At 51.7% G+C, this 27390-nt stretch overlaps 2 protein-coding genes across 2 annotated transcripts in view; one reads left to right on the top strand and one right to left on the bottom strand.

The window, feature by feature from the left end:
- The window catches only part of SFXN2 (sideroflexin 2), a 96520-nt gene that overhangs the window by 8251 nt on the left and 60879 nt on the right, over positions 1–27390 (top strand). The window lies entirely within an intron of this gene.
- The window catches only part of ARL3 (ARF like GTPase 3), a 45489-nt gene continuing 37797 nt past the window's right edge, over positions 19699–27390 (bottom strand). The window contains exon 6 of the mRNA XM_075935572.2: positions 19699–19958. Coding sequence (XP_075791687.1) covers positions 19911–19958 — 48 coding nt within the window. The 3' untranslated portion in view covers positions 19699–19910. The remainder of the gene's footprint in view (positions 19959–27390) is intronic.

Here is a 27390-nt window from a genome sequence, read left to right as displayed (position 1 = left end):
TCTCAAACTTTTTGGCCCATGGCCCACCCCGCTCAATGCAGACCTTTCCGCAGGCCACCAGCCAACCGCATGACGAGAAAATGGGAGCAGGAGCAGGCTGGGGGTGGGGGTCTGGCCAGGAGGTTGGGCGGATGGGAGGTAGGGTCAGGGGTGGAGGTACGGGGACTTGGTGGGAGGTGTGTGGGTGAGGGGGCTCAGGGTCCAGGGATGGGGGATCTGGGTATGAGAGAGATGGGGGGGCGCTTAACCTGGTTCCATGTCTCCCACTGCTCCCATTGGCCATGATTCCGGCCAATGGGAGCAGCGGGGAAAGCCTCCAAGTGATCAGTTTCCTGCACAGCTGTTCCCCAGCTGGAGGGAAGGCAGCAGCAGTGCACAACGCCACTTCCTCCCACCCCAGAACGGCTCTGGCTCCTCCTCACTGCCCCCCCCCCAGGAAGCTGGAGCTGGCACCCCAACCTCACAGCCGGGGGCCCTGGGGCCGGAGTGCCGGAACAGGTTCCCTGCTGCAGGGAGGGGGCGAGCCCCAAACCCCATGATGGGCTGAACTTCCACGGAGCAGTAACCCAGCGCTGAATGAATCGGGGGGGGGGGGGGGGGGGCTGCCATTCAAATACAAACATCCTAGACAACAGGCTGGGTGTCACCAGGAGAACAGGTTTGTTGGACAGGAGTCACCTGCTAGGTCTGTGTTTGCGCCGATGCTGCTCAGGGACTCACCTGACAGAGGGGCTGGGAGGTTGTAAGAAGGCAGGAGTCACTTTGCGTGGGGCCTGTGGCCATTTTCATCAGCCCAAGCAGCTGGCACCTGATAAGGGGAGAGGGAGCCCCCCCCCCGAGACTTCCCAAGCAAGGGTGAGCGAGCCACCGGCACGGTGTGATGGGGGTGTGGTTCGCTGCGTGATCTGTTCTCTCCGGCCTTCCTCTCGCTTAAGCAAAGCGCCGTGGTGCGTTCGACCCCTGTGCAGTCTGGGTCCGTGTGCGCACCCGTTACGTGCCACACCAGCTCTGTGCCCAGGGCCCTCAGGCATGGACTCGGGGCAGCACACGGGCCTTGGGCAGTCTCCGGAGGCTGACAGCACACAGGGCTGCCCGTCTGGTGCATGCCAGAGGGTGACGAGCTCCGTGGCCGTTCTGGTGTCCCCGCTTCCAAAGAGATACTGGCATCTGGGGAAAGGGGGCAGAAAAGAGCCCAGGAAAACGATGCTAAGGGCGGAAAAGAAACCCCTCCGAGTGGGAGACTCCACAAGCGCCGTCTGCACGGAGCTGACCCACGCGCAGATGGAGAGGTGACAGGGTGACAGTGAAGTCCCTTCCCAGAGAGGATCTAGCGGAGAAAGGCAGAAGACGACCCACCGGCTGGCCGCGGAAGCCAGAGACGTTCCAGGTAGAAAACCAGGACGTGATGCAGGGGGTTCGCGATGGCTTCCAAGGCAGCCCAGATGCCTTCGGCAAGATGGGCTACAGGGAAACAAGGGACTGGGCTTGCGTCATAACCATGAGGGCTGGCCAGCACCTGGGGACTAAGGGGTTAACTATGTGGCCTGTCTCTAGCCAGGTATCTGGTCAGCCAATAGCAATGCAGGAAGGGATTTCAAACTGGGACAAAGGAATTTTTAACGTTTCCCTCCTTTGTCTGGGTCAGAGCAGTTTCTTCCATGTAACAGGGAGATGGGAAGGCCTGTCTCTCTCCCAAGAATGGACTTCTTCTATGTGTACATAAGAACATAAGAACGGCCGTACTGGGTCAGACCAAAGGTCCATCCAGCCCAGTGTCCTGTCTGCCGACAGTGGCCAGCACCAGGTACGCCAGAGAGGGTGGACCGAAGACAATGATCAAGCGATTTGTCTCCTGCCATCCTTCTCTAGCCTCTGACAAACAGAGGCCAAGGACACCATTTTATCCCCTGGCTAATAGCCTTTTATGGACCTAACCTCTATGAATTTATCCAGCTTCTCTTTAAACTCTGTTATAGTCCTAGCCTTCACAGCCTCCTCTGGCAAGGAGTTCCACAGGTTGACTACACGCTGTGTGAAGAAGAACTTTCTTTTATTCGTTTTAAACCTGCTACCCATTAATTTCATTTGGTGTCCTCTAGTTCTTCTAATTAGGGAACTAATAACTTTTCTTTATTGGCCCTCTCCACACCACTCATGATTTTATAGACCTCCATCATATCCCCCCTCAGTCTCCTCTTTTCTAAACTGAAAAGTTTAGTGTAAGTGTAAGTAGGGCAAAGTTAGCGAACCCGTCAGGTTTTATTTGTTTCCGGGTTTGGGAATGTGGATCTGATGTCTGAGCTGTTAAAAGTGGGTTTTTCCTCTCTAGGATTTGAGCCCATGGCCGGATCCCCCATGAGTATATCCATTGGTGGCCCTTGCCCTCTAGCCACCTTGATTACGCTTGCAACGGTAGCATTGCTTTGATAATAAAAGTTTTTCCCTTTTTCTAATTAACCAGTATTGATTCATTTCCGTGTCCTGGAAAATCTGTCTGTGGGTATCTGCATGCCTCTTTTTTGCTTTTCAAAGAGCTTGAGGTACCCCTGAGGTTTTTAAGGAGGTTTCCCCAGTGATCTCTTCCCTGGTTTTTTTTGGAATACTTGGGTGGCGGCAGCGGGTTTTTTCTCCCAAGTCCGGGTATTAGGATTTTGGGGGAAGTTTTTGTACCAAAGCCTGGAGAGATCAGGTTTTGGGGGTGTTTTTGCAGGTCCCCAGTTTTGCATTTGTCGTGCTAAAGTGGGGAACAGCCTTGACAGCTCGGTCCGGAGGGAAATGGGCTGATTGAACGGCCTTGTCTGCCTTTGATCTCTACGAATCACTTTCTGCTCGAACAACTCCCTCAAGGCCGGTCATTTTCTTCTGCTCCCTCCACCCCAGGGAAGGTTCATCGCTCTGCTGGACGGGGGATTCCAAGGGCTCCGCTTGCAGCCAGTCCTGGACTCCTCTCTGCACCAAAGCATGGAAAATAAAGCCTTGTGCAGCTTAACGGTGCCCATCTCGCTGCTCCTCTCCATGCCGTCACGGTGCGGGAACCCCGCTGCTGGGGTTTGCACCCCTTCTTCCCCTGAGCGCCAAGAGGAAAAGCAAGGTGGCGAAGTTCTGCCTGCGTCTCTGCTCTGGGCAGGCGGCGCGAGGTTCTGGGGAGAAGGGCCCATGGGGTAAGCCAGGCCTGCCCGCTCCAAGGACCGTGACGCAGCAGCTCCGCTCAGTTGCTGGTGAAGCGCCGTCCAGCAGGAACGATGGGGGAGAAAGGAGGGCGGCTTTTCTTGGCTACGTGGCGCCGGCCTGTCAGCGTGATTTATGTTGCAATTTGCATCGCTTTGCATAATGTGCCCATAATGTACTTAGCACTCTGGAGTGTTGTTTGAACACCAGGAAGAAAAAGGCCCGAACTTCGAAGGCCTGATTTTCAAACAGAACTGAGCCAGGCTGCTGACGGGGCCCAGAGACGGATGGATCATAGGGAGGAATTTTATCCCTCCCTGCATTGGCTGGGTGGGCGATGGGGCTCCTGTGTGAGAGAATTGGGTTCTTGATTGTTCATTGCAAGAGCTTTTCCTGTCTTAAGCCTCCATCTCTCCTTGTACTGGCTGCTGTAGACGCAATGTTGTGGACAGATGCTTTGATCTGGCCAGTCCTAGGTCCTCTCCCTATTATTTATTTCTAGTGCCTAGAAGACACGACTGAGATCAGAGCCTCCCACGCTTGGTGCTGCACGAACGCAGAGGAAGAGACAGAGGAAGAGAAAGGAGCTGGCTATTGAAGTAGCAAGACAGACAGAGGATGGGGGCAAGACAGCAGATTGTGGTCCCCCATTCTATAGCTGGATTAACCGAGGCACAGAGAGATTAAGTGATTTGACCAAGGCCAGACTGTGAGTCAGTGGCAGAGTTGGCAATGGGACCCAGGTCCATCGAATCATATAACACTAGAACTGGGGACCCTGAGAGTTCACCTAGTTCAGTCCCCTGCATTCATGCTCCCACAGACGTCCATGCAACCCTGTGGAGTACCAGAGTCAACCGGGGCACCATCAGCGGTCGATTTAGTGGGACCTTACTAGACCAGCTAAATCAAACCCCGGAAGATTGATCTCCGGAACGTTGCTCTCTGGGTAAGTGTAGACCTGACCTGAGTCTCTCTGCAGTGTGGGTAGGACCAGGCAGCTCTGTGTCTGACCAGCACAGGCACCGAACCTGAACAGAAGTTAGAGATGCTTCCTCCATTGCCTGGCCAGAACGAACCCCCAAAATAAGTAGTGCCATCTGTCGACAGCAGAACAGCTCTCCAGAGATGGGCCTCTCTGCACCAACTGCGTTCCGAGAGGAGAGGCTGAAGTCCTATCACGCGGGACCCTGGAGTCCTGTATCTGTTGTACATGAGATGTGTTGAGCCCCCCAGGTCTGTGCTGGCCTGAGAGTGCCAGAGCACCCAGCGTGCAGAGCTAAGATGTCACCTTAGGAATCACATCGGCAGTTATGCCCCCACGCTGACGGGGCCCAGAGACTGCTGCCATAGGGATGGGGAATGCCGGATCTGATCCGCCCGCCCGTATCGGCACAAAGACGCTGTTCGCTCCTGGTGGGACTCATCGCAACAGAGCTCCATCTGGTTAGCGTCACACAGGGCTAAGGGGGACTCGGTCGGTCTGTAAGTGCCTATGGGGGGACCAGATATTGAATCAAGGCTCGTCAACCTCTCCCAGCAAGGCAGCCCCCGAGCCAGAGACTGAATAAATTCAGACTGGAAGTAGCATATCCCTGCAGTGCGGCTGGGAATGGCCCCGGGTCACTGCCCGTGTCTCCTCGGCCTTCTGTGGAGCACACCCCAGGCTCCAGAGACCGACAGGTGAGTGTCTAACCCATCTCGGGGCCATGGCCAGAGAGCAATGGCATCTGTGAATGGATCCCATGCCCTTGGCTCCCACACGATGGCTGCAGAGTTTGGTCAAAGCCTGGAGAATATGTGACTTTTGCATGTGAAATTTCCGAGGCTCTTTCGTGTCTCTGTGAGCTCCAAAGCAGCATACAGAGAAGGACTGGGGGGCATACCTAGAATGCTTGTTATGCACCCCAAACCGTCATTCGTTCGGTTGCAACGCCAAGCCCTCGAATGCTTGGACATGCCCAAGTCAAGGCCGCCTGGATCACCTTAATTCAGCCCCCTGGCGCACGTGCACTCTGACAGTCTGGAATTGCATGATCACAGCGTTTTCCAGGGCTCAGGGTGGCCAGTGCTCCCTCCGTGAGCAGCTCTTCGACATCTGGCCTTTTCCCCATGCGGTGTGTAGCCCCGGCCTGGCCGCACACTGCTAAGCCCTGGCTCTGTCGGTTTGTTTCCTCCTGCACGTTTCTCCGGGGGAAGAAGCGGGGCAGGGGAGGTCCCTGCTGGAATGCCTGGTTTTTTAATATCGCCACGCTGGCATCCCTACCCGAGCGGCTGGGCCGGTAAAGAGGGAGGGTGGGGCCATGGGCTGGGTCAGAGGAACTTAACCTGGCCTATGCTCCCTGCCCCGTCCCTTCCCTCTGTCCCCATCCCAGGCCTGTGCGTGCCCCACAACTAGCTTCTCATCCCAGCTGCATTCTCCTCCCCTAGCCAGTCCTAGCCTTCGGCTTCTCTCCCAGCCCCCTGCCAGTCCCAGCTCCTCCTTCAGTCTCTCCCGACACGGACCTCTAGACCCCCCCCCCAATATCACATCCTCCTCTCCCCACTGGCTGCCTGCCCCATCTTCCCTTGCCCCACTAGCCCCAGGGTCTCCACGCTGGCTCCTTAGCCCATCTCAGTCTCCCCCAGCCTGCCGGCTCCAAGTCACCCTCCTCCATTTTGCTCCCAAGCCTCCCATCCCTGTTTCTTTGCCCAGCCAGTCCCAGTGTGACCCCCTCCCCCAACCTTCATCCAGTTCTTCCTGCCCTCCCCTGCAGGCTCCTCCCAGGGTGCTCCCCTCACCTGCCCTTCACAGGTCCCTCTCCTGCCTCATCTGCCTTCAGATCAGGCCCTTCTTTCTCCTCCTCACAGCCTGGGCACAGCAGGGCCCTGCTCTCCGGATGGTGCCCGGCCCTGGTACAGCCTGCAGCAGCTGCAATTGCAGGGACAGTCTGACCCAGCCCCAGGTCGGGGTGTGCCCAGGGGGACAAAATCATCAGGGAACCAAGCTGCTAAAATCTGAGCCCTACTGGGCATGTGCAAAATGCAGCATTGTCTGCGGCGGGAAACAGGCTTGGCAGAACTCCTTTTTTTTTTTTAAATAATTCCAATGGCAAATACTGGTATTTTAAGCATTTGCCCCCATTTCGGTTGATTTACATTTTCACCGTTGCTCAAAGCGACGGGCTTTAGGCATTTTCATTTTTATATTTACCTGGGTAAATTTCCACTGTGTTGCGATGGCATGGCGTCGGCTTGCCTTTGTGGGGGGATGGACGAGGACAAGCCGGACAGCGTAAATTAGTTAATAACAGGAAGTGTTGCGATTCAAAAAGTGCAAGCTTTCTAACCATCGCATGTCACAAGAGCCCAAGTGAATATCCGGAAATACCTCTCCAGCAAATTTCATCTGAGTAAGTGGGTTTTGCCCACGAAAGCTCATGATACCATCTATATTTTTCTTATTCTCTAAGGTGCAATAGGATTACTCTTTTTTTAAATTACAGACTAACACGGCTACCCCTCTGAGATCCTTAAATCAGCATCCTCAAAGAGCATTTTTCTTACTTTGCCTGTCAGTGAATTTCTATGATTATTAATGGAAATATATTTCTTTTGTTGGTCTGTGCATGTACAATGTAATTGATGTTTATTGACATTTACTGAAAACACCAAATCCTTCCAAACTTCCTATTACTTGGTTAAATTTGGGCAGATGTTCATGGGAATGGTAAAAACACCGCTCTGACCCCTTCCAAAATGTCAAATCCCTGAATCTCTCTAGCATGGGGCACTAGATTTTGTAAAGAAAGATTTCAAGAATTATATCAACCTGGGAGAAGCCCTGAATTTTCCTGTAACTCGGTTCCCAGAAATGACTCGGTTCCCAGAAATGACTAAACCGTTTTAGCTAATCTTAAAATATATAGTTAGACACTAAGCATAGAAAATTTCAGCCTGAATGTTTCCTCTTTGGCAAAGTTATAAGCAATGAGGCAGATACTTAGCATAGAAAATTTCAGCCCAAATTTTGGCAAAGTTATAAGTAACTGAAAACAGGGACTTAGAATGGAAAGTCTCAGGCAGCTTTAACAAAGAGGCGCCCAGGGCTGTCTATAGAAGTGGCATCTGTATATTTGCGATGGTTGGTGCTCTAAAGATCACAGACGGCTGACAGTGCGTTTAGGAAATCCTGTGTTGTTCATAAATCTGTCTGTCCCATATAGCTGCTATTGTGTGTGGTAAATTGTGTATAGCCCTTTAGCTGGAGCTCTTCTGGGATCTTTGGTCTTTCCTTCTAACACACAGAGCATCGGTCATTCAGTACTCATCACAGCATTAGTTTCCCCAAGCTCTTCTATCAGCAGTTGGCATCTCCTGTCCATGTGCTGCAGCATTGCAGTGGCCATTAGGGAAATGCTGAAGTCATACCGAGACAGTATAGAGAGAAAGATTAAGTGGAGTCACGGTAACTTTTGGTGGGAGCGGTGGGATTGAAGAATTTGTATTGTCTAGCTCCCCTCTTGGCTTTGTGGATATTGGGCTCGGCCCATGTTTGGGATGCTTCTGGAGAACAATAGCTCCTGATCCCTGGCCTCCTTTGTCCCTGGCTTGCAGCACTGGGAAATGCCATTCTCCAGAGGCTAAACCCTGACGTGTCAGGTGACTTACATCTGCGCGCACGCTGAAAGACTCTGCAGCTGTGGTGACTTGCGCCAGACAGTGGTGCTCACTGGGTCATTGTTCCTGGGCCAGAGACCTGCTACCATGCCCCTCCCTTTGATCCGGTGCCTTGTGTGTGATCGGATCCCGCACGACTCGTTCCACATCACCCTCACAGGCACGTGGCGGGGGCACGTAATTGCCAGGACTCAAGGGAAAGATGCTCATTTAAAGGACCCGCACCTCCTGTCTTTAGCACGACCCGCCACACAAGCAGCGCGCGGCCGAACCAAAGCATCCTCTGTCTGACGTAGAACATGACACGCAGGGATGTTCTGAGCGGTAGGAAAGAATGGAGGAGGCCAGTCCACCCCCAGGGAAGAGCTGAGCCCAGGGAAAGCTGGGGGCGGCCGAGCTGCAAACACTCCAAGAATTTGGAGCACGGAAGCACTAACTCAGCTTAGCGGAATCCTCCAGCACTGGAGCTGCGGGGAGACGGGTCCCTCAACGAGGGAGCATCGTCTCCACCAGGACCCGGAGCCGGCTACTCCGGAACAAGGAAGGCGCAGCACCGAGAAGCCGGAAACTGATTTTCTTTGCCCTGACCTGCTTTCTCCTCTTCATTCCCCCTGTTTTTGCCTCTCTCCTTCCCCTGGCTGCTTCCTTGGCTACATCTGGGCCTGGAGGTAAACGTCCTGGTTGCCGTAGAAACAGGGATGAAGGACACACTTCAAACAAAGCCAAGGGAAGCTGTTCTGCCGGATGCTGGCCCAGGCGTTCTGCTGCGGGATCCAAGGATTCCAGGGTTTGCTCCCTGCTGCCTAAACAGCTGGCCAGTGGCTGTGTGCTGGCCCCGGACAAAGCGACAACTCCAGGGGGCTGCTTGGCGCAGCCATATCCAGGCAAACAAGGGCTGGGCCTGCATTGAGCCTGCTCCTCCCGGGAATAGAGTAGGAGAATGTGGGACTTTGAGTGGGAGCCCTGTCCACACTGCCTGGGTCCCCGCCCCCTCCCTTCCTTGGGCAGCAGCATGGCCTAGTGGTCAGAGCAAAGGGGCCCTTTGCCCAGGGTTCAGTTCCAGACTTTGGCAAGGCCTTGTGGCAGGGCAAGGGGAGAGGAATGGAGGCACCAAAGGGTTTAAATCCTTCTTTATGAAGCTTCTGGACCAGCCTTGGCCTGAGGTGGCCTTAGCCCAGGCTGCCCTCCAGTAACAGATCAGTCCTGTGCCTGGTCTGGCCTTAGCCGGGTTGCCCTCCAGTAACTGACCAGTCCTGCGCCCGGTCTGGCCTTAGCCGGGCTGCCCTCCAGTAACAGACCAGTCCTGCGCCCGGTCTGGCCTTAGCCGGGCTGCCCTCCAGTAACAGACCAGTCCTGCGCCCGGTCTGGCCTTAGCCGGGCTGCCCTCCAGTAACAGACCAGTCCTGCGCCCGGTCTGGCCTTAGCCGGGCTGCCCTCCAGTAACAGATCAGTCCTGCGCCCGGTCTGGCCTTAGCCGGGCTGCCCTCCAATAACAGATCAGCCGTGTGCCCGGTCTGGCCTTAGCCGGGCTGCCCTCCAGTAACAGATCAGCCGTGTGCCCGGTCTGGCCTTAGCCGGGCTGCCCTCCAGTAACTGACCAGTCCTGCGCCCGGTCTGGCCTTAGCCGGGCTGCCCTCCAATAACTGACCAGTCCTGCGCCCGGTCTGGCCTTAGCCGGGCTGCCCTCCAGTAACAGATCAGCCGTGTGCCCGGTCTGGCCTTAGCCGGGCTGCCCTCCAGTAACAGATCAGCCGTGTGCCCGGTCTGGCCTTAGCCGGGCTGCCCTCCAGTAACTGACCAGTCCTGCGCCCGGTCTGGCCTTAGCCGGGCTGCCCTCCAATAACTGACCAGTCCTGTGCCTGGTCTGGCCTTAGCCGGGGTTGCCCTCCAATAACAGACCAGCCCTGCGCCCGGCCCTGGCACCACCAGCTGTGCTGAACGAGCTGGTGCCCACATGCAATGGACAGCTGGGGCCCCAGACCAGGCTACGCTCCTGCTGCCGGCTAGCCCCTGGCCACAAGCCGGCAGCTGCCAGGCTGCCTGCATCTCTCACCGAGGGCACCGCCGCAGCAGCTGGTGGAAGGTGAACTCCCCGGGGTGCCCCGTCGGGCAGCGTCCGCAAAGCGGTGCCGCTCGCTGCGGGAGCCGCCGTTCTTTGCCTTCGATCAGGACGCTCCGAGCCGGAGTCGAAAGCCCCGACGGGGTAACTCCTCCTGGCACAAAAACTCGTGCCTGCAAACGAGGTCACGCCAGCCGGGCGGGGCGCGCGTGCGGCGGGAAGAAAAGCAGCAGCTGCGCTCTCCAGTGGCGCTGGAGAGGGGGATAAATATAGAGCGCGCCGTGCATGTGTACAGCCGCGGCCAGCTGTTGGGCCGTGTGTTCATTAGGGCCGACTGTTTCGGAGCGAGCGGGAGGGGCGGGCCGGGGGAGGGAGCTGAGCGTTCCATTCAGAGGCAAAAGCGGGGCGAGCAACTGCAGCCGCCCCCAGCCCCGGCAGCTGGGCCTCGCTGATTGCTCCTGAGTCAGCAGCTTTCCCCCGCCTGCCTCCGAGGCGGCTTCAGCTCGGGGCCGGGCTCCCAAGCGGTAGATCCGTGAGCCGGCGCACGAGGAGCTGCGGGTGGCTGGGCCGGCGCTCTCCTGGCACCTGAGACTAACTCTGAACAGCTAGTGCGGAAGAGGACGGGGGGAAGGGAGTGTGGCCTAGGAGTCAAAGCGCCAGGCGGGGATGTGGCCGAACCTGGGCTCTGGGCCTGCCTCTGCCGCTGAGCAGCTTCAGCTCTCTGGAAAATGGCGGCGCCTGGCTGCACGTGCTGTTGGTGGGCTCAGTGCCGAGAAAAAGTGTTTCAAGAGGAGTGAAGGGAGGCAGCACCTGGGCCTTGAATGAACTGGCCCTCTCTAGAGTGGGACTGGAGCGGTGTGTCCTAGCCCCTCTACTGCTAGCAGCTTGTGGAGACTTCCCCCTTAGCTCCAGGGCATTCTGAGGCTGGAGGGCCTGTGGCCAGGGGGTGGCTCCAATCTTGTCTCACGGAGGTGCTGAAGGAGGAAGGGTGATGAACCGTGGGGCCAGCCTGCAAAAAGCGGGGGGCATGGCAGAGCGGGGCTCCAAAGTGACCCTAGACACCTCTGGAGCTCCTAGTTTGAGCGAAGGGTCTGCCCTGCTACAGGCCTGGGAGGGAGCGGGAAGGGAACGGAAGGGAGGGGAGGGAGGGAATCCAATGCACGTTCAGGTCAGCGCCTGGGGACGGGGAGAGCTGAAGAACGATGCTGGCCCAAGAACAGGTGGAGCTACGCTGGCTGTGAGCAAATTCAGGTGGGAAATCAGGAGGGGTGAGGTCTCCTGCACAGGAGCTGGGGGGCAAACGTGATTGGTCAGCAGGACACACCACCGAGCGTGGATGGAGTTGCTTGTGTCGCGGGGGCCTTGTCTTTTATCCCTAATGCTCATAGAATCATAGAATAATAGGACTGGAAGGGACCTCGAGAGGTCATCGAGTCCAGCCCCCCGCCCTCAAGGCAGGACCAAGCTCCGTCTACACCATCCCTGACAGATGTCTATCTAACCTGTTCTTAAATATCTCCAGAGAGGGAGATTCCACCACCTCCCTTGGCAATTTATTCCAATATTTGACCACCCTGACAGTTAGGAATTTTTTCCTAATGTCCAATCTAAACCTCCCTTGCTGCACTTTAAGCCCATTACTCCTTGTCCTGTCCTCAGAAACCAAGAGGAACAAATTTTCTCCTTCCTCCTTGTGACACCCTTTTAGATATTTGAAAACCGCTATCATGTCCCCCCTTAATCTTCTTTTTTCCAAACTAAACAAGCCCAGTTCATGAAGCCTGGCTTCATAGGTCATGTTCTCTAGACCTTTAAGCATTCTTGTCGCTCTTCTCTGTACCCTTTCCAATTTCTCCACATCTTTCTTGAAATGTGGCGCCCAGAACTGGACACAGTACTCCAGCTGAGGCCTAACTAGCGCAGAGTAGAGCGGCAGAATGACTTCACGAGTTTTGCTTACAACACACCTGTTGATACAACCTAGAATCATATTTGCTTTTTTTGCAACAGCATCACACTGTTGACTCATATTCAACTTGTGGTCCACTATGACCCCTAGATCCCTTTCCGCCATGCTCCTTCCTAGACAGTCGCTTCCCATCTTGTATGTATGGAACTGATTGTTCCTTCCTAAGTGGAGCACTTTGCATTTCTCTTTATTAAACCTCATCCTGTTTATTAAACCTTATCCATGCTTCAGGGCTGCAGCCGATCGCCTGCAGGGGTCAGGAAGGGATCTCCTCCCGGCTCCACTGTATCCTGGGTGGATTGTTGGTCTCCTTCCTCGGAAGCACCAGGCTTGGAGATGGAAGATGGGTGGGGAGGGACGTGAGGCGGCACTGAGCAGTCGCGCTTAGGTGCTTGGCTGCCTGGTTCTTGCTCCCATGCTCACAACGCTCTGTAGCGGGGTTGGGAAGGAATGTTCCCCCGGGCCCGACCGGCAGAGCCTTGCTACGTCTCTTGCGGGACGATCGCAGCGTGGCTCATTTAATCATTTCCCTGCTACCATGGGCACCGGGAGTTCTGCTATTCGCTGCCTGTGGCACACGATAGTCTAAGCTCCTGGGAGCTACAGCACTGCGTCTGCGTCCACGCGCTGGGCTGGGCTATACAGGCGGTCAGGACCAGCGGCGTGAGGGGGCACAGGCCTGTGGTCAGCAGGGGAGGACGGCTGCATCCCCAGAATGCCGGCCGGCCTGGGACTGCCAGGCATGGCGAGACTGGGACCATGCCCCGTGTTGCTGTGGCCCACATGGCGCGAGCTTGGGCCGGCCGGCGCGGCTCGGCACCCTCCCCTGCACGATGCAAACTCTCCTCCAGTTTTGTGACCGGACCGGACAGGGGACCCACCCTGAACACCAGGCCTGTCCAGCAAACGGCCGGCCGGGTGGCTGCAGGGGGAGTGGGTAGGCTGGGGAGGGCAAAGCACCCGTCAGCAGCAGTCAAGCACCAGTGCGTTGAGCTGGCCGTTCTTAGCCCCGGCAGCAGCCGGTGGAGGGCTCCACTCCAGATGCTGGGGACAGTGCTGGAGGAAGAGACTCGGCCAAGCAGGGACTCCCTGCTGCAGGTGCCATGGCTGGATCTTGCCCAGAATGGGGGGCTGAGCCCAAAGGGTCAGCCAGGAGGGCAGTTTTCATGCATGGGGTAGGCACAGGCTGTAAGCTCAGGAGCCGCGGGTGAGGGTTATTGGCCAGGCGGGCAGTCCCAGGCAGCGGGCACAGACTGTGGTTCGGCCTGGTGCAGTTGTGCAGCGGGCATGGTCTGCGCCAGGCTCAGGGCTACCAGCCTGGCGCTCACCCATCAGCGGGAAATTCACTTTAAAATGACTGAAATGAACAGCAGAAAATCCACGGGGGCTCTAATCCCCCCCCTCAGCCCTCCGATTGGCCTAATCCCCCGCCTCAAGCCCTCGAGGACGTCACGGAGCTGTGTCTGCCCTCACAGGTGCGGGGGGAGGCGATTTAGGACGTAACACACGGTCTGAGCATGGGACAGCTGTCTGGGGCCAGCGCGTTAGCCACCAGAAGCCCTGCTTTGTAGAGCCCCATTGTAGAGAGGGAGCCGAAACCCTCTTGGGGCAGCACCTGTCTATCTCTGAGGAGACATATGGGGAGAGGGGAGCTGCTCCCTCTTTGTGTGATGGACGTGCCGGCTGTGCCCCAGGGGGCAGAGTCGGGGGCTCGGATGGGGAGACGTCTCTTCTTCTCTCCCCGCTGGTCTCCAGGATGGCTCACGATGGCTTATCAGCAGAGACCTGGGCTTCTGCCCTGCCCGGGTGCGTGACTCTCACTCATGTCAGTGGGCGCGTCCCCGCAGTGGGCGTTGGCCCAGCCACTCGAGCGAAACAAGTCACTCAATGAAGTAGCAGGCTCTCAGCTGGTCCCTAGAGGGGGACAGGGCTCTGCTCACTCAGCCACCGCTGTCCTGCTCTTGCAGCAAACGTCCTCTCTTCCTAAACGCCCTGTTCCTGCAGCCACAGGATTTCAGTGGCGCCAAGGCCCCCGTGTTTCCCCCGTAACGTTGGCGTGCACCACGCCCTGCCAAGGAGCGACACGTAGAACTCTGCCCCGGATAGTCTGGTCTGCCCCCATATCGCCCCAGACGCCCTTTCACGATGGGCGCGTGAATGGATCCTCAAGCGTCTGTAAAGCAAGAGGGTGAATGGGGCAGAGCAAATAGTCAAGGGAGCATGTGTGTTTTACAAAATTATGTGCACTAGGCTCTTGTTTGGGATACTCTCTCCAAAGGTTTTCCTAAGGGGGCCCTTCACCCTGGGACTGGAGAGCCTTCTGCCAGAAGCAAACGTACGAGTCTCTGTCTTCCAGCTTTGTGGGATGGACCAAGCTTAAATCCAAGATTGCCGTGAGGCCAGGAGACTGGACTTGAGCTCTCAAGGTCCCTTCCAGTTCTAGTGTTCTAGGATTGCTGATGCATGCTTGCGGGAATGTTCATGTCTCCCTTCACCCTCGTCCCTCCAAAAGACTGTACCCCCAAAAGTGTTGACCCCCCCAAAAAAGAAGTGCCAGAGACCCCGCAAAATCCACTAGGGACTTGGCTATTGATTTTACATGGAAGACGCCCAGCTGCTGTGGGGATGGGCAATGCTAGAAAGCCAGAGGATCGATGAGTCAAAGAAATGGGTTTGCACGTAGTTGTGAACACGAGGACTGGCTGCCCGCATTTGCCACCATACGTCCTCCCTCTTTCGCCACCAGCTTGATTGCCCCAGCCGAGTGAAGCCATCATGTGCTCTCTTCGCTGCAGATAGTTGGGACCTCCATCTTGGGCAGGCCTCTTGTCACGGAAGAGCCAGCCCAGGGAAAGACAAACTGAGGCAACCTAGACTGCCATGTGAGTGAGCAGGCCAGCTGTTGGATTCCAAAGGCCCCGGTCCCCCCCCCCCCCCCCATGGTTCTGAACACCCCTCCGGAGCACAAGCCAAAATAGCATTTAGTTGACAAGAGCGCCACTGAAGGACAGGGTTCAGATGATGTTCCCTCTGCCGGCTGGCAGTTGCACAGCAAAACATCGTAAGGTCAGGCCTTGAGGGTAAAAACTTTTAAAAAAATCTCTCCGCTGAGACAGTTATTTGCAGAACGTTCCCTGACAGCTTGTGATGTAGATCAGATTTTGGCCCTAAGCTTCTTGACAGCTTTCCTTTCTTTTAGGGGTATTTATACAGCACCATATCTCGTTACCCTCATTTATACTCTGTGCAGGGCTGTCATGTCTGACTGTCATGGAACAGGTCAGGGTGCTTTACAAAGAGAAAACCTAGGGCCAGTGACTCCTCTGTAGGTCAACTTTCATTTTATTATGATGGTCAGGGACAGAGATCTCTACCACCAAGTTAAATGTGACAGCCGCATATGCGTGGGTGTTTGTGTACACACACGTTTATGCTATTCTGAGAACAGAAACCCTTTAAAGCCACACTCCAGCTTTAGTGCATCCTGGCTGCAGATTTTACCAGAGTTTCATTTCCTACCAGAGCTGGAAAGGGAAATCAGTGAACAGATTGCAATAAAAAAAAACCCTCATAACAACCCTAAATGCAGCCAACTCAGCCTTCAACTGTGATTTAGCTGTGAGCCAATCAAAAGCTTCCAGCTTGATCCCATTTCCACTTACCAAAAAACACCCCCCACCCCCTTAATTGCAATTACTTGGTTGGCGTAGCAGCGTGGCAGTTCACTGGGAAAAGCTGTTGGGACCGATTTGAAAGCAGCATCGATGCTCATTACAAACAAACCTTTTGGCTGGTGAGCTTGCCGCGAGTTTTGGATGAAATGAATTAGCGAGGTGTCTGTTTAGTGAGGCTGGGAGAGAGATCTCCAGCACTTGGATCCCAAAAGACTCCCACGTTCTGCTAAAGGTTTTAGTCAAGGAGAGCGGCACGGTATAAACAAGAGAGACATGTTGGCTAAACAGCAATGGAAAACATGTTTTTATTCCTCCTTCAGCCTCTGGGTTGTTGGTTTGCTTTTTTTATTTTTCCCCTCCAATACATTCAGCTGCTTCTAGAGCACTAAATTCGTCTTGTAAATGTCACAGCAAGGTTTCTGGATGTAAGGTAGCTGTGATTCGCTGTATGAGACACATGCAAGGTCACACGCAGACCTGTCGTAAATTACATCAAGGCCTACTGCAAATAGCAACAGGAGACTGGAAAGGCAGAGAATAAGGCTGGGGGGAGACCAATATATAACATTGTGACAGGTCAAACAACTCCTGGAGTGTTCACTTGTCATAGAAATATTTTCACATCCAATCCATTAGGCAAATCGGATGTGAAAGCATTTCCTAGTTTCTTTTAAAAATATCAAGGAATAGTTTAAAAAAAAAAAAAAGGCTAAAAAAATAGTGTGACCAGCTATGGTTGCTTTTTCCAGTGGTATGCCAGTCTGCTAGCTATTCAGAGTGCAGAGGGAAATATATACTCAACTTTTGAGAAAACTTTGATTGCTAAGGTCTCTCCTTTGCCTGGAGTAGTGTCGCAGGAAGAGATAAATTCCAGTTGTTTCACCAAAAAGAGTCAAATTTGGTTTTATTTTAAAGTGTTTGAAACCAAACTATTTTCCGTTTTTCAAAAACATTTTTAATCGTTTTGATTATTCAAACTATTGGTGAAATTGCTAACCTTTTTGATATTTTCAGTAATACTTTTTTAAAGGGCATCTTTGAGGAAAAAAAGCCAACCCCATGAAAGTTCAATGCCAATTTTCTTAAAAAAATGTAGGGTTTTCAGAGGAAGAAGACTACTGGTTTCAAAAATTGTGAGGCAGTCTACTAATACTTAATGTCTAATTCTTTGATGAGAAGAGGCAGAGATGAAATGTTGAAGGTATTCTATAAATAACAGTGTTCTTTACAAGTGAAGCCTTTTGGATTGCCTGAAAAATAAAGACCCAACACAACTCCAGACCCTTGGTTGAAAACAAAATATAACCTCAAAACACTCTTGTTGTTTCTACTAAATTTTTATTTATTGACAAAGACATCTAAATTATACACTGAATTTTACAACATGACCAAATATTGCAAATACTCCTTCTGAGCAAATTCAAAAAAGGAACAAACTATAGAGCACGTATAGGTCAGATTGTACCTGAAATAAGACAGAATAGGACAGCATATCCTGTATGCTGGGGGAAGAAAATGCATTTTTGCATTTGTACGGAGCCAAGCACAATGTGGTGTGATCCTGAATGAGGCTAGCAGGTATTATTGTCGTACAAATATATTTAATGGTGGAAGCAAAGTGATCACTTGCAATTAGAAAGAATACAAATATCCCTAATGTGCAAAGAACAGAGTTAGAAAACGGGTAAAAGGAGAACTTAAGATGTTTCAATCCAGTGTTATCCCAGAACTATTGATGTTCTAGCTGGAGGCTGAAGCACTTTCCCCTTCTAGGAAACCAGACAGAGATAGCAGAAGACTCTAAACTATCAGACAAAAGCTTTAGCATGATCCAATGGCTGGTGCTTGAAGCTGGACAAATTCAAACAAGAAATAAGATACACGCTTTCAACAGGGAAGATAATTAATCATTGGTACAGCCTTCTAAGGTAGGTGGTGGTTTCTCTGTCACCTGGAGTCCTGAAATCAAGGTTTGATGTCATTCTAAGAGAGACAGTCTACTTCAACCACAAGTCATTGAGCCTGATGTAGAAATGACGAGGTGGGAATTCATGACCTGTATACAAAAGATCATCACGGTCTCTTCTGGCCTTGAAATCTAGGAAGCTACAAAATCTCTGACTAAGCTCCACCCATGTCAATGAGACAGATTGTTTCCATAGAAACATACTTAAAAGGGGAAAAAGCAGACAAGAGTCAGAAGGACAAACTCTAAACATCATAATTGGCATAAATTGAATGTGACCCTGGCGAGCGCAATAGAGGGTTTTTTTCCAGCGACAGCAGGTGTTCCGGATGGTTGTAACCAGTCTTATGCTTTGTGTTTGGACAGGTGGTGTGCAGGGAGTAGGAGAGCTTTGCTTAGCTGATCAGGACTGTAAATATGTTAAAAGAAGAGATGGCAGGTGAATTGTGTCTCAAGTACTTTTTAATTCCCATCCGGTGGGTGCATGGGGGCTTGTTTACCACAAAGGAAAGCTGATGGTCACGAGTATGGGATGGTCTCTATAGGGGCAGGGACATAAAACTCTTGTCGTCCCTTACACTCCCGCATTCTCTCCATTATTGCCTCAACGGCTGACTTTTGTCGGCTGGATTTGAGCAGGGGGCATTGTGAGTAGATGCCCGCACCAAAGGTGCAAGTATACCTCTCAACATGCAGGCGCGTCTAATGATCCATAAGCCAAGGACCAATCAAGTCAATGTCCTCCTCAAACTTGGGACTGTAGGAAAAAATTAAGTAGTACAATTTCCAAGTGCTTACGTGCTGGGCTCCCAAAAAGAAGGAAAATCTTTTCAAATGCATGATCGACTGCTCCTTAGATGAAAAGAAACAAGTTTTGTGCTTGTTCAAGACGTGATCAAAGAGAAAGGAAAAGCCTCGCTCAAGGCTTTCTTAAAGCAGCAGGGAGCTACGGTCACAGTACATAGCAGTGTGGGGGTGTTATTAAAACTCTTGACATTTAGGGGTACGGAAGCATTTCAGAAACTCTACACTTACAATGCAGCAAAGGTGACTGATTTCAAGGCTGGGAGCCTGTATTCGAGAGCTTTGCATTTAACCACTTGAACAGCATCAAGTCACTCTTTGTAAGAGAGCTGCGATTGTTTACAGCAGGTGGATGCGCTAACAAAGAGAAGGCGTCCTTTCAGACCCGTGCGATGCATTCCTCTCCGCGGCCCCTGGGAGCGTGGGCTGCAAAGAGTCCTGCAGTTCCGGATAAGGTACAGCTGCTGGAGAATTCCTGAGCAAACAGATCTGCCTCCTGGCGCCTTGCTCACCCTACACAAAGCTGGAACTACGTCCCTTTGCGTATTTAGCTTTCGCTTCGGAATTCACTTGGGCCCGTTTCATTCCCAGTCTTTGGTTTTTAAACCGGGGCTTGATCCCTTCAATCTCCTCGCCATTCTCCTTCCGGGTTTGGAGACAGATGGACTCCGGCTCTCCAGAAAGCAGGATCACCAGGGTACGGGCAGGGCAACCTTTTCCCACACTGTCCGCCAAGCTGTCTCCTAGCAACGAGAGGGCAGGGCTTTGCGGTGGTCATTCTTTGGCCTTTGTGCTCAGACTGTAAGCAGTGCTGCCAATCAGGACAGTGGATTGTTTTGAAACACGCTGTATGTTAGAAACTGGCTGGACTGAGAGCCACCAGCTGCTTTTTGCTCTGGACACAAGAGCTTTCAGGTGCCAATGACTCTCTGTCGGTGTGGGCTGGATTTGAGCTGGGCCCCCATAGGTGAAGAGCAAGCATCCCTTGCTACCAGTTAGCACCCTCCCCCACACACCGATTTGCACTGACCAGGCTGGAGGATTTATACATACATGCTCCTCTCCCACTTCTAGGGAGGGTAGCTGCTGTTGCTGGGTAAGACAAAGGTCCTTTCCAGGGCTTTGGGGGCAGGGGATGACGTGAGAATTCCACCCACACTTGCTACGGAAACACCGGATTTGTCACTGGGGACTAGCTTTGAATGACAGCTGAGAATGACCGGGGGAGGGAGGGGGTCAGGGCGTGCTGTGATCATCTCGACTATACAGAAGCAGAAGCAAAACACAATCCCCCAGATCCACGGGAATCCTCTAACCTCACTCACAAGCTTACTCTTGTTTAAAAGCACGGTCTAATCAGAGACGTGTGGAGACAGTTAATACTATTTATACCAAGGGGTGGGGGGAAGTACAACTCCTTTATTGGGGAACATAACTGCACTAAAGAGCAGGTAAAGGCCCAGTTCCAGCCCCGGCTTTAACTGTTGTTCCCTTTAACAGCTGTCGCTGTGCACGGATGGAAAAAAACATTTGGTCGGAAAGCAGCACATTAGTGCTTCCAGGAGACAATTCAGCTTGCCCGGCTCCTCCATTTCCCTGCCGCTCGGAGGGTTATTTCTTCTTAGCAGTGACGTTTTTACAGACCCAGTTCATGCCGTCCTTCGGACCAAAGGTGAAGACAGAGAAAGGCAACAACGTTAGTCAAGAAAGGGAACGAGGGACTCTCCAACCCTAACAAGCCATTTTTCGGAAAAACACATCGTTTCTCGCTTCCTCCTCCTCCTCCCCTCCCCTCAACTGCTCCACGTAAATTGCAAGTGTGGCCCTGTGCAGGGACTCTTGGAGCAGCTCGGATTTGGTCAGAGAAGGGACTTAGTAAAAAGGGTTGAATTCTCACTCCATTGGTGTGTCTGAGGAAGTTCTGCTACAACGGACCATTACAATTCCCTCAGTCGTCCTGTACATCGATTTCAGAGGACGCTTGCTCTGTCGTTAGTGTGATGTTCAGAGTCAATAACCTGCCGGGCCACAGACTTCCTGTCTCTTTGTATCTCAGTGTACGATGGGGATCCGAGCCCTGCTCTGCCTCACAGGGGCCCGGAGAGGAGAAATACCGTAAAGACTATAAGGCACTCGGATGCAACTGTAATGGAGGCCATACCTTAACTAGACACAAAAAACAGGACTGTGTATCTCCTGGTTTTTGTTTCAGCTGCACCAGACTAACACGGCTACATTTCTACCACTTAACTAGACACATTTGCCCATCTATGCAGTGGGGAGCATAATACTTCTCTATCACGCCAGGCTGCTGGACTCCCTAAGTTACTGCCCACAAAGCCAGCTGGGATCTGTGAAGGGCCTGCATCGTTGGCCCTGCTTGTGCTGCTGTCCTAAAAGCCCTGTCGAGCGAGGAGCGTGTGAGCTGGATTCTCCTCGCCATGTGCACCCTCTTAACTCCCCACTCAAGTCCAAGTGCAGAGTGGTCAGTCAGCATGATGGATGATGCTCAGAGCAGGGAGTAGCCAGCTGGATGTTCAGGCCCTACGACTGAAAACTCATTTTTGGACTCGTCCACTGAGCAGATAGGATCTGGGGGCAGCAGAGGGAGGACAGGGAGCCCCAGAGTCACTTTGCTGGCTAACACTGCTCCTTTACATTCGTTAGACCTTAAAAATACTAGAGCAGCCTACTAGTGACTTTCTGCATTGCCCAGTGGCAGGGCTGTGGGGCATTTCCTGCTCTTTTCTGCCTCAGGCCAGCAGAGTGGGAGTAAGAGGGCAAGACCCTGATCTTCCCAAGCGTGATGTCAGAGAGAGATGGGTGAGGGCTTCTCTTTTAATGTACTGGACCAGCATCAGCTGGGACAGAGAAGCATCTGAGGTGACACAGAGCTCTTCTTCCAGAGGATCTCCGTCTGAAAACAGAAATGTACCCTGGTAGCTGTCTCACTGGTTTTCTAAACTGACCCTTGTTGCAGTTTTAAATTAAAAAACAACCACCCAGCGCTGCATCAATGTACCCTGGATGTGTACGTGCGCGCATGCGCACACACACACTCACTCTCTCTCTCTCCGGGAGGGTCGTTTTCTTTCTTTACCACTACCGCAGAGGTCCGTGTGCTCAATAACTTGCCACAAATCCTCTGCCCAAGTGGGAGAAGTGTAAAGTAGATTCATTGTCAGGCTCAGTAGCGTTGTTTCCCCGTCAGTAACAATGTACGACCTACGTGTAAGACACGTCCTGCTTTAAGCAGTCAGTCGAGAGGTTTAAAACGTGCCACGCTGGAGAGAGCATCTCAAGGTACACGATGCCGTAGGTCTACAATGGCGCTACAAGGAGAAAGGTGGGAGCCCTCGGCCAGGCTGTGTGCTTCAGGACGCGGCAGGATTGCCTGCCAAGGGGAAACAGCGCTCCCAGCCGGCTTTCGGCTTCCCCAGCCTCTGAAGCCATCGTCCCCTTTGCACACTTCATGGCACACCCACCAAGCAGCGCCCCTCATTTACTGTGAATGTGGGTTTATTTGCTGAACCAGAACAGCTGAGACAGCTTAAAATAATAAATATCAGCTGACCCCCTCTGCTATTCAGCCCAGTAATCCCATAAACAATACCGCCCCGCAAAACAACAAACCTGCATCCTATCTCCCGGCTAATCTGTCCAGAACCTGAATTTACAGTGATTACAACTCGGCCCGTTGCCGCGAGGGAGCTCAGGGAGGGGGAATCGGCCCCTTGAAGCAGGGGAGAGGGGAGGGTCATACAGCAGAGGGTAGGAAGGGATTTACCATGGCTGGGGGCTAAGCTGCAGCCACTGTAGAATGACAAAGCACTCAGAGAGGGTAGCTCCAAGAGCATTGGAAATACAAGCCTAGGCCACCTTAATGGATGAGGGTTACCGGGTAAGAGTTAACCAGTTCCTGGGAGCAGCCCTCCAACCTTGGCTCGCCACGGACAGAGGGCTGCTCCAGCCCCATGGAGCTGCTGGCTCCCAGCCCACGCTCAGAGTCGGCAGTCTCAGGGAGGGGGCAGGGAAGTGGCTGCGTGGGGAGGAGAGGGCTGCCAGCTCCCAGCCCATGAACCCACACAGGCTGGAAAGCAGCAGCCCTTCCCCTCCTCCGCCGCTTCTGCCCAACTCAAGCAGGCTGGGAGCCAGAAGTCCCCCTTCCCGCTGCTGCTTCCACCCCTCCCCGAGACTGCCAACACCCAGCTTGTCCTGCCTAAGACACGGGGGCTGCTCCAGCCCGGCAGACTGTAACGCCCCCCCCCCATTTAATCAGTTAACTGATTAAACTTAACAGTTAACCGGTTAATTAATTAAAATGGGATTTTACATCCCCAGTAGATGTTTGATATAGAAGAAGCAATAATAATATAATTATCTGATCTGCAAGCATTCAAGATACCTTAAATGTTTCTAATGCAACTTGATTGTGCCTGGCATCCATGTCTCAGATAGTATCCCAGAATGCTTTGCAGAGAGGTAAATACGGTAGAACCTCACAGTTACAGACACCTGGGGAATGGAAGCTGTTCATAATGTTGTAATTCTGAACAAAACATTATGGTTGTTCTTTCAAAAGCTTACAACCGAACACTGGTTTGGGACCAGTTTTGTTCAGTAGCTTCATCAACGATTTAGATGATGGCATAGAGAATATGATTAAGTTTGCAGATGATGCCAAGCTGGGAGAGGTTGCAAGTACTTTGGAGGACAGGGTCATAATTCAGAATGATTTGGTCAAACTGGAGAAATGGTCTGAGGTCAATAGGATGAAGTTTAATAAGGACAAATGCAAAGTACACCACTTAGGAAGGAACAATCCGTTTCATACATACATAATGGCAAGCGACTGTTTAGGAAGGAGTACTGCTGAAAAGGATTTAGGGGTCATTGTGAACCACAAGCTAAATAAGAGACAACAGTGTGACGCTGTTGCAAAAAAAAGCAAACATGATTCTGAAATGCATTAACAGGAGTGTTGTGAGCAAGACATGAGAAGTCATTCTTCCTCTCTACTCTTCACTGATTAGGTCTCATTTAGAGTATTGTGTCCAGTTCTGGGCACCATATTTCAAGAAAGATGTGGAGAAATTGGAAAAGGTCCAGAGAAGAGCAACAAAAATGATGAAAGGTCTAGAAAACATGAGCCATAAGGGAAGACTGAAAGAATTGGGCTTGTTTAGTTTAGAAAAGAGAAGACTGAGAGGGGATACGATAGCAGTTTTCAGTTATCTAAAAGGATGTTACCAAGAGGAGGGAGAAAAATTGTTCTCCTTGGCCTCTGATGGTAGGACAAGAAGCAATGGGCTTAAACTGCAGCAAGGGAGGTTTAGGTTGGACATTAGGAAAAACTTCCTGTCTGTCAGGGTGGCTAAACACTGGAATCAATTGCCTGGGGGGGGGAGGAGTTGTGGAATCTCCATCACTGGAGATATTTAAGAGCGGGTTGGATAGATATCTATCAGGGATGGTGCTTGGTTCTGCCACGAGGGCAGGGGACTAGACTTGGTGATCTCTCAAGGTTACTTCCAGTTCTGGGTTCTATGACAGACGCACTACAGCTTTGAAATATTACTATGAAGAAGTACACTGCTTTCCCTTTATGCTTAACACTGTACTGTATTTACTTTTTTTTTCTTTGTCTCTACTGCTGCCTTATTGTGTACTTCTGGTTCCAAAAGAGGTGTGTGATTGACTGTTCAGTCCAAAATTCTTGTGTTTGTAATGCTGAGGTTCTACTGTATCATGGAAGGGAAGAGAAAGATTTAGATATGGGACCAAAAAAATTCAGCCAACATTTGAAATGGTAAGGAGAGCTGCTAAGGTGGAGAAATCCAGGGAGGCTGTTACAGATGGGAGGCAGCATGGCTGGAGAAGGCTTTTGCACTAACAATGGAAAAGCAGGTGGGGGTGTGTGGAAGAAATGGGGGTATGAAAACAGAACCAAGTCCATGGAGGATTGAAAAACGAGAAGAGAGCTGGAATCAAATCCTTTGTGACCAAAAGTATCTCATTCCAAAATCCTTAGCATAACTGCAAATGCCAAATCACATTGCTTCAGAAGAGTGAAAAGTTAAAGACCCTTGTGACCAAATACACAAGGCACAAACAACTAACTTTGCCCTCTTCTAAAGCAGTGTGACTTGGCATTAGCAGTTATGCTAAGGATGAACGTGACTACAGTAGGGCTATGTCTACACTGGCGGGTTCTTGGGCAACAACAGCTGTTCTTGCACAAGAACTTATAGAGCGTCCACACTGCCCACCTGCTCTTAGGCAAGAAGAGCTACAGTAGAGTGTAGGTAGACAGGGTTTCTTGTGCAAGAGCTATGCTCTTTTCTAACAAGCATAAGCCCTCTTGCGCAAGAGGGCAGTGTGGACGAACGGCAGGGGTTTCTCGCGCAAGAAAGCCCTATGGCTAAACTGGCCATCAGAGCTTTCTTGCGCAAGAGAGCATCCACACTGCCTTGGATGCTCTTGCACAAAAGCACATGGCAGTGTGGATGTGTTCTTGTGCAATCTGATAGCTTTCTTTGATAGGATAACGAGTCTTGTGGATAAGGGAGAAGCGGTGGATGTGGTATACCTAGACTTTAGTAAAGCGTTTGATACGGTCTCGCATGATATTCTTATCAATAAACTAGGCAAATACAACTTAGATGGGGCTATTATAAGGTGGGTGCATAACTGGCTGGATAACCGTGCTCTTAGTTATTAATGGTTCACAATCCTGCTGGAAAGGTATAACAAGTGGGGTTCCGCAGGGGTCTGTTTTGGGACCGGCTCTGTTCAATATCTTCATCAACGATTTAGATATTGGCATAGAAAGTACGCTTATTAAGTTTGCAGATGATACCAAGCTGGGAGGGGTTGCGACTACTCTGGAGGATAGGGTCATAATTCAAAATGATCTGGACAAATTGGAGAAATGGTCTGAGGTAAACAGGATGAAGTTTAATAAAGACAAATGCAAAGTGCTCCACTTAGGAAGGAACAATCTGTTTCACACACACAGAATGGGAAGCGACTGTCTAGAAAGAAGTACGTCAGAAAGGGATCTAGGGGTTATAGTGGACCACAAGCTGAATATGAGTCAGCAGTGTGATGCTGTTGCAAAAAAAGCAAACATGATTCTGGATGCATTAACAGGTGTGTTGTGAGCAAGACACGAGAAGTCATTCTTCCGCTCTACTCTGCGCTGGTTAGGCCTCAGTTGGAATATTGTGTCCAGTTCTGGGCACCGCATTTCAAGAAAGATGTGGAGAAATTGGAGAGGGTTCAGAGAAGAGCAACAAGAATGATGAAAGGTCTAGAGAACATGGCCTATGAAGGAAGGCTGAAGGAATTGGGTTTGTTTAGTTTAGAAAAGTAAAGACTGAAGGGGGACATGATAGCCGTTTTCAGGTATCTAAAAGGGTGTCATAAGGAGGAAGGAGAATCCACCAGTGTAGACATGGCCTAGTAGTATTCCCTTCCCAAGCAGCTATTACATGTAACGCCATAGAGAGGAGGAATTAGAACCCTTTGGATTTTTCTGTCTCTACTCATTTACCAACACTGAATGAACATCAATAAACAAAGATACTAAACATTGAACTGAAGGGGAAAAAAATCCATGCACCTTATTGAATAATTCCCCTCATACCACAGAGCCCTTGTTACATATTCATGAGGGCTACAATGCTGGAGAAGGTGCACTGCAAAGCATCTCATAGAATGAGAGGGATGAGGCTACTTTCCACATGTGGGCAATGTATCTTGTGCATGGCAGTCACAGGGGAGGGATCCTCTGACGGGGAAATTGGTGGTACTACAGGATTATTAAAGATGCATTTCTCTTCTAGGGTGCATCTACACTACACCCGTAGCTCAAAATAAGCTATGCACAGTGTGACCTACGCAAACTGTGTAGCCTATTTCGAGTCAATTTTGAAACGTTATTCTGTAATTTGGCGATGTCTACACAGAGAAACGTCTATTCCGAAACGTCCCTTACTCCTCATGGAATGAGGTTTACAGGGATGTCAGAACAGTGAGCCCGCTGTATTTCAAAATAACGGGCTTGCTGTTAAGATACAGGATAGCTATTTTCACTATCCCAAAATAGCACTGCCGTGCAGACGTAGCCCTAGACAGCTGGATTCAAATCTTGCGTTTTGGTCACAAGAATGAATGTGACTGGTTCTGTCTGCACTACAATCCGACAACATCAGAAAAGCCAGAGTGGGTCAGACCAATGGTCCATAGCCCAGTGTCCTGTCTGCTGACAGTGGTCAATCCCATCAGGGAATGAGCAGAACAGGCAATCACGTCCCCCACTCCCAGCTGCTGGCAATCAGACTAGAGACACCCGGAACATGGGTTCGCATCCCTGACCATCTTGGCTAAACACCACTGATGGATCAACCCTCCATGAACTTTTCTAGTTCTGTTTTGAACCCTGTTATAGGTTTGGCCTCACCACAGCTCCTAGCAATGAGTTCCACAGGTTAACTGTGTGCAGGTTTGTTTGTTTGTTTGAAACCTGCTGCCTATAAATTTCACGGGGTGACACCCCCCTCCCTGCCAATTCCTGTGTTACATGAAGGAATAACAAACACTTCCTTATTCATTGTCTCTATGCCACACACGAATGTACAGACCTGCCATATCCCCTTAGTTGTCTCTTTTCCAAGCTGAACAGTCCTACTCCTTTTAATCTCTCTTCATGTGGAAGCTGTTCCATATCTGTCATTTTTGTTGCCCTTCTCTAAATCAGTTATAGGACTAGCTCGCTCTGAGAGCAGCAGCATGGGCTAGTCACTGGAGAACAGAGTACACACCCAGGGATCTGGGTGCACTGGTATGGCCCATGCTGCTAGGGCTTCACTGCTGTTGTTACTTGGAGCTAGCAAGATCAAGCAATCTGGGCTACGTCTACCGAGGCTGCAGGCACCCCTCTGACTGCAGAGGAGACAGACACTGCAGCACGGCACAGCGTGGCATGACTGGGAGTCTCTACTCAGGACAGACCAGATGGTGGAAGAGTCATGGGGGGTTTCAGGCCAGAGGTGAGCTGTGTTGGCAGATCTGGAGGGGGGAACAGGAC

This window comes from Pelodiscus sinensis, chromosome 8 (genome assembly GCF_052426305.1).
Source record: "Pelodiscus sinensis isolate ZL-2025 chromosome 8, ASM5242630v1, whole genome shotgun sequence".
Lineage (NCBI taxonomy): Eukaryota > Metazoa > Chordata > Testudines > Trionychidae > Pelodiscus > Pelodiscus sinensis.
The sequence above is the reverse complement of the archived record's forward strand: the minus strand, read 5'-3'. Positions and strand labels throughout refer to the sequence as shown.